Source organism: Dama dama, chromosome X, assembly GCF_033118175.1.
Source record: "Dama dama isolate Ldn47 chromosome X, ASM3311817v1, whole genome shotgun sequence".
Taxonomy (NCBI): Eukaryota; Metazoa; Chordata; class Mammalia; order Artiodactyla; family Cervidae; genus Dama; species Dama dama.
In genome coordinates this window covers 104,938,063-104,944,628 of record NC_083714.1, presented here as the reverse complement: position 1 = coordinate 104,944,628, position 6,566 = coordinate 104,938,063, and the positions used below count along the sequence as shown (strand labels likewise).

General features: G+C 48.5%; 1 protein-coding gene across 1 annotated transcript in view; it reads left to right on the top strand.

The window, feature by feature from the left end:
- Positions 1 to 3,966: 3,966 nt before the first annotated feature.
- MSN (moesin) overlaps positions 3,967 to 6,566 on the top strand; it is a 71,456-nt gene continuing 68,856 nt past the window's right edge. The window contains exon 1 of the mRNA XM_061137151.1: positions 3,967 to 4,169. Within this exon, the coding sequence (XP_060993134.1) occupies positions 4,158 to 4,169 (12 nt within the window). The 5' untranslated portion in view covers positions 3,967 to 4,157. The remainder of the gene's footprint in view (positions 4,170 to 6,566) is intronic.

Here is a 6,566-nt window from a genome sequence, read left to right as displayed (position 1 = left end):
TGGAAGGAAGGCCATGTGCTCAGTGGGCTGTTTTCTCTCTGGGGCCCATAGGCAGACCGGCCACATAGGTGTGGTTGCTGGTCACTGGCTGCTGGGGACAGGGCTGAGAGCTAATGACTCCACTGGGAAACTGGGAGACCCTCTCTGCAGGGGTAATTTCATATTCTAAGATGGCACTGGCTCAAATTGAATTGATATTGGCTGGCTGGAGGAGGGGAGGGAAAGCTCTCAAAAAAGTTTCCAGCCTTACTACTAAGAAGCAGAGCCAGAGAGAAATTTTTTTCCCTCTCATTGTGGTCCATTAGTATGATTAATAATAAATATTCAGCCCAAACTCTAGTTTTTGTTTCCAAGAAGTAGGTGTAAGATGGTTAAAAGCAAGATTTCTCTACTGCTCAGTTTTTAATCTCAGCCATATTATACCAAGAGGACTTCTTCCCTTTGGGGAGACAAGAGTATATTTTTCTGTTATTTTCTGGTTTGTGTAAAGGGCACAGCTAGCCTAATGCTTGGGCTGCTGATCCAAGGGAATTAAGAGAGAAGGACTTGGAATGTGTAGCCTCAAGCTTATGTTTGTCCTCATCTCTCTGATACATATCTCTTCTATGAATGAAGGAGAAGAGCAACTCAGAGGCTCAGTTAATTCCTTACTCAAGCATCAGCCAAGAGCAATTGTGTAGCGTTAAGCTGAAGAAATTAAATTTAGATGTAAAGAGGACTTTCTAACAGTGATGAAAATGAAAAGCAACCCTCTGAATGATGGGAAATTTTCAACTGTTTACCATCCAATGGACTGGGTGGAGGAGGGGGAGGGCTTCTTTATTCAAGGTACTCCTGGCATTCAGGACTGCTCCCTACCTAGTGACTCTCTGATATTGCCTCTCCTGCACTATTGTGTCCTCTGAAAGAGGAATGCAATTTAGAATGCAGAAGCTTGTTTACTGCAGTGAGCTTATATCTTGAGTGGGAGGTGATTACAAGTTCAATCTCATTTCTCTCTTGAGCTTGACATAGGCTTTCACATAAATCAGCCTTATGCAGTTCCTGCTTGCCGTTTCTTAACTCTCGCATCCAGACTTGCTGCAGCTCTGGAACAGTCCCAGTCCCCTAGGAATACCAAGCCTTTCCACTAGACTCCATGTACGGACCTAGAGCTCAGGTCAAATTTCTCCTTTTGTATCTCCTACTCCTGATTCAGACACCTCCACCCAGCTTCATTGGATTCCACTTTCAGAATGTCCCTGTACTGCCTTTCATCTAGTTTTACTGCTTGAAAAAAATTGCCTGTTCCTCCTTGAACTTTGAATTTAGCTCTTCTAAAAACCCAGGTGTCTTCATACCTCTTACTTCCCTTAGCCAGCCAACATATGAGGGGATGTTTAGCCCTTATTTTCATGTCTCCTCTCTACAAACACTGGCATAAACCTCATCATATCTGAACCTAATTGTTGAGATTACTTTGGCCCCAAGAAGATTGAGCTAACTCAATTCACATGGGATCACGGTAGGGTGCAGGGTGGGTGGGAGGGATCAGAAGTTCTGGCCATACAGGCATGACATATTTTACAAAGAGGTAAAAACAAAGGTGTGTTTCGATGGCCATCCTGAAGAACAAGAGAGCGCCTCAGCTTCCTCTGCTCTGCTTTGGAGACATGGAGATATCAAATATAGGTCTCTCCTAGCCAGGAGGTTTCAAGTCTAACCTTCAAACAATGTTCAGTTGCTTGACTGTAATCACCATACCAAGTTTCTATCTGATAAAGTAGGGGCAGCACTACTCTTCTGGTTCTAGTCTTCAAGAATTCTTGCTTGTATTACGGAAACAGCTTAACTGAGTTCTTTGTCTTCTCTATTACTTCTGAATCCATTCTCCACACTGGTTGCCAGATCTTGAGCAAGTTCTTTCCTCTTTTGAATCCTCAGTTCCCTTGACCTGAATGGGGGCTAGACTAAACACTCACTGATAGCCTGTTTTCCTCCCATTCCCCACCCTTCTCCTCCCCAGGGGGACAACCACCTCCTCCTCTCTCAGCCTCTCTTTCCATCAACCTCCTTAACGTCCGAATCCTTTGACTTCTTTCCCCTCACTTGAACTCCTGAGTCTCTTTTTCCCTTTTAATACTGTGTTCAGATGCTTGACATTCCCTAACCAGGTCTCTCTCTCTCTCTCTCTCTCTCTCTCTCTCTCTCTCTCTCTTTCTCTCTCTCTCTCGTGTGTGTGTGTGTGTGTGTGTGTGTGTGTGTGTGTGTGTGTGTGTTTGGGGCATGGCATGTGGGGAATGACACACAGGGACTTTCCACTTTCCAGGATGGATAATGAAAGTTGGAGTTTCCAATCAACTTCCCCTTCCCTTTTAAGCACTTAGCCTAGGCCCCTGCAGGCTCTAGAATATGAATGAAGGAATCAGTGAGTTCCTTGAACTCCTGGAGGAAAAGGGTCACTGCAATGTCAAGGAATGTGATTGATGTCATTGCTACCCATGCTGCTGAGGCTTTCTGGGGTGTGCTGCTCTTCCTTGGGTCAACTGCTCAGCTCCAGAAAATGGTTTGGGCAGGGAACTTTGCTTACCCTAACACTTATCAATGAGTCTTGACAGCAGTGGGAGAAGCTGAGGCACATTGACACACGACCCCGCTGAGCTGGGAAAGCAGAGGAGTAGAGAATAGGGCTGTTGACTCCTGAGAGCAATGCAAAACCAGTCCTTATGCAACACTGCTAGACTCATCTATTGTCCTAGGAAGTTTACTTCCTTTCTCATCTTTTTATAACGTCAGACTGGGAAAGGACCTTGGAAGCCCAAGAGTTCAGCCCTTTCTTGTTACAGAAGGGGAACCTCAAGCCCAGAGAGGGGAGGGGGCTTACCCAAGGCTACATAGTGGTCAGAGAGGGAGTTAATGGCAAAGCTATGACAAAAATCCAGGGGTTGTGACCATCCCTCCCAAATATCTTTTTCACTGCCCCAAGCTGGCTCATCATCCCTGAGGTATACATTGGCCTACCTCACAAAAAATACTCAGACCATGCCTCCACAGAATTACCAGTGGATATGAGAAAAGATAACTATGGCCCGTCACTTTCAAACTAAAGCTCAGACTTAACTAGATGACTGTTACAGTCTAGAACACCTCTATGCTGGGATTCTGTGACCTTGACAAGAAGCAGGAAGGGTTCTGGCAGACATATCTCAAAGCAATGGACTGGGGTGCATCTAACCTGGTGGAATTATCAGAAAGTGAATCAGATATGAGTAAATGTGTTGCAGTGGGGTTACAGGATCAGGATTTCAAAAAGTTGGAGACTGGGATTTGAAGGAAGGAAAGTGAATAGAGGACAGATATAGGGAAAAGGAGCCCATTTTTGATAAAAATGAGGATTGAGCAAGATGGGGACAAACTATGATGGGAAAAGTGATACAGAATTCTACAGAAGAGAACTGATGAAGCATTGGAGAAGCTGAGGCAGATTAGCCAAAAAAAGAGAAGTTTCCGGGGGACATGGGATCTTCAGATCTCTCAGGAGTTGTTTGGGAGAGTAGTAGATTTGTGTGGCCTCAGTTGAGATTCATAGGCGGAACCACAGAAGAGTTCAGATACGCGAGGAAGAACTTTCAGAGAGTCAGAGCCGTTTTGACAGGTAGTGAACTCCCATTAGTGTAAAGTTGCAGTCGGGGCTGTAAGCCTCTTTCCAGGGTGCGGCCTAGGGCCCAGCCCTACTTGGGGGGTGGGGCCGGATGGCCCGGACGCAAAGGGCCAAGGTCTGTGAAGGGAGTGGGAGAGGGGGCAGGCAGGCCTGGGTGAGGACTGGGATCTGAGGCGCCCAGGCCCAGCCAGGCCCCCCCAAGTAGCTGGTGTGGCCGGGCTGGGCTGGTCTGGGCGGGGCGAGGCTGGCGGCCGGCTAGAAGGCGGGCGCGAGGGCGGGAAGCGGCGCGGAAGCCAGGCCACATAAAGGAGCGGGCGGTGCGACGGGGGCGGCTCTTTCCTGGGTGGGGTTTGTGAAGTCGTGGCCCGTTAGCAGGAAGCCGAGCAGTCGTCCCGACGCTAGAGAGAGACCCAATCCGAGCCCCCAGTCCCCGGAGTCAGCCGTGTGTACTGCGTGCTCAGCGCCGTCCGACAGCTCCTGGCCAAACTTCGCCAACTCTGCTGCCTTTGTCGCCACCATGCCCAAGACGGTGAGTGTCTGGGGTGGGCGCTGCCGGCCGTGGGGGCTCTTGCTGACCCTCGGAGCGCTTCGCTGATGGCCGGGGACTTGGCCAGCCACGCGTCGGGTCGCGCCGCCGCGCCCTCGGCCGAGGCCTGGAGCAGGGAGGGCTAGGGGCGGAGTCCGGCTCTGGCGCGTCCTGGAGTGTAGAGGGGTCCCGGGGTAGAAGTGTGGGCCGGGCGGGGCCGGCCTCTTTCTCAGAGTCTAGTTCCTTGTGTCTGGAATGCCACAGTAGGGAAGGTTTCCTTAAGGGCCCAAGGTCTCTTTTTACCCCCGATGGGCCCTGGGCGCAGGGGAGAGAATTCTGATCCGGAGGAAAACAGTTACCTCAGTCCAGGAATTGGCGATTTTATGGGGCCAGGCTGCCTCAGACCAGGATGGGCCATGGGAACCCAGAAGCAAGTAGGAGGGTGGGAGCTGCTCTGGGCGGATCCCGCACCCCCACTCACCTTTCCCACAGCCTCCCCAGGCAGCTTCAGCTGTTTCCCACTAGAAGAGGAGAGTTGTGAACGGACTCATTGAGGCCGCTTACTCTTGCCCAGAAGCACTAACACTTCACTCGACACCAGTCTGAAGGGAGGGAAGAAGACTTTGAGAAGAAGACTAGTTTTTTCCTTCACTTCACTCGCCAAATCCCTGCCTTTCTCATTACTCACTGGCTATTTCTTCCTGTCTACTCCAGACTGTTCTGTGAGGTGTGGACTCTTCTGTGGGGCCACACCTTTCTAGAGTGGTGGTAGCTTCTAGGATCTGGTCTCCACCCCACTGTTTTGAGAAGAGAAGAAGCCTCCTGGGAGTGGGGCCTAGGGGGGCCGGATGCCCAGGAGGGAGGGGGGAGGGATGTGCCTGAATAATGAGCCCTGCTTGCTTTTGTGCAAGTCATGCCAAATGGCTGCTGAGGCCCTTCCCTTGCTCTGGAAGGCTGGGTGACCACCCTGGCTTGAGTCTCTTAGGCCAAGCAGCTTGTTGCACTGGATTAGGCTATGCAGTTCTGCCCAACCCTTCTTCTGAGGACAGCCTGAGCCTTGTAGAACTGAGATAGTGACTAGCAGCAGTGGGAAGGACTGAGGGTCCCTGAAAGAAAGGGGTGGGGGGCAGTACTTTGGGTGTGTGCTGAGCTTTGGTTGCCACGTTGCTGTGTTCCAGCTTTACTGCCGAGTGATTCTTTCCTTTCCAGAACCCTGTCCTTCAGAAACAGCAAGTTTTCAACAAGTGTGTACTCCCACCATTTTTATATTTTCATTGCTCATGGTTTTATGACATGGGGCTTTTCCACACACTCCCCACCCCTATCCCACATACACACAAAGTAAGAGAGAATGGTTTTGAAAAAAAGAGGGAGTTGGGGAACAGTCTCTGCCTCACAGAGGATTGTAAAAATCCTTCCAGGACCCTCTCTTTGGTTTTATCTCTGTGGTTGACTCCTTGACTCTTCTTCAGGTGTGTCTTTGCCTAAATAGGTATGTGGATCTCTGGGAATTGACTATGACCTGCAACACATGTGGCATCTCTCACCCTCAGTTCTGAAATATCTCTCATTTAAATGCAACTTTAATGGGCCTGGAAATGATTTCAAAGTTATCTAAACCACCATATCTCACTGAAAAGTGGCAAAGAAGACAGCATGGTGATCTTTTTCCTGTTGTGGAGTGAGATTGGAGTATGAGCTGTTGCAGGTCAGGCCTAGGGTAGTGAAAGTATTTTTATGCAGACTGACTGAAACTTGAATCATGATGGAAAGAGAGGGCTAAATTTGATAGACTGGAAGCTTTGGAGAATTTTCCATGCTTTTTGCTTCAAAGAAAGGTAAACTTAGGAGAAGCAACTATATTATGCCTGTTAAGACCATGGAATCTTAACCTGAAAGGGATCTCACACACTATGTAGTAGATCTCTCTCTCTCTCTCTCTCTCTCTCTCTCTCAACTAATGAGGATATTTAGGCCTAACAGGAAAGGACCTACCACCTAAGGGCACATGATGACAGAGCCAAGATGGGTCCATGCTTCTTGATGCTCATCCCATTGACCCTCTATTCTCACTCAATGAAGTATTCTTGAAGTTGAGCCCCTTCTCTTGCTCCAAGCAAATTGACCTTTATTTTCAGGACTTTCTGGTCCTTAGATAAAAGGAAGTGGATGATCTGGGTAGAGTAACTAACGTTGGCATTTGTGTGGTCTCTTGGTGAGAGTTCCAGGTGTCACAGGGTGCCTCCTGTTACTTTTCTCATTCCTTATCCCATTGTTGAGGTGTCTAGGGGCACACTTCTAGTTCACTGCATACCAGTTAGTAACTTTATTTATTTAAAAAAAATTTTTTTCCATTTATTTTTATTAGTTGGAGGCTAATTACTTTACAATATTGTAGTG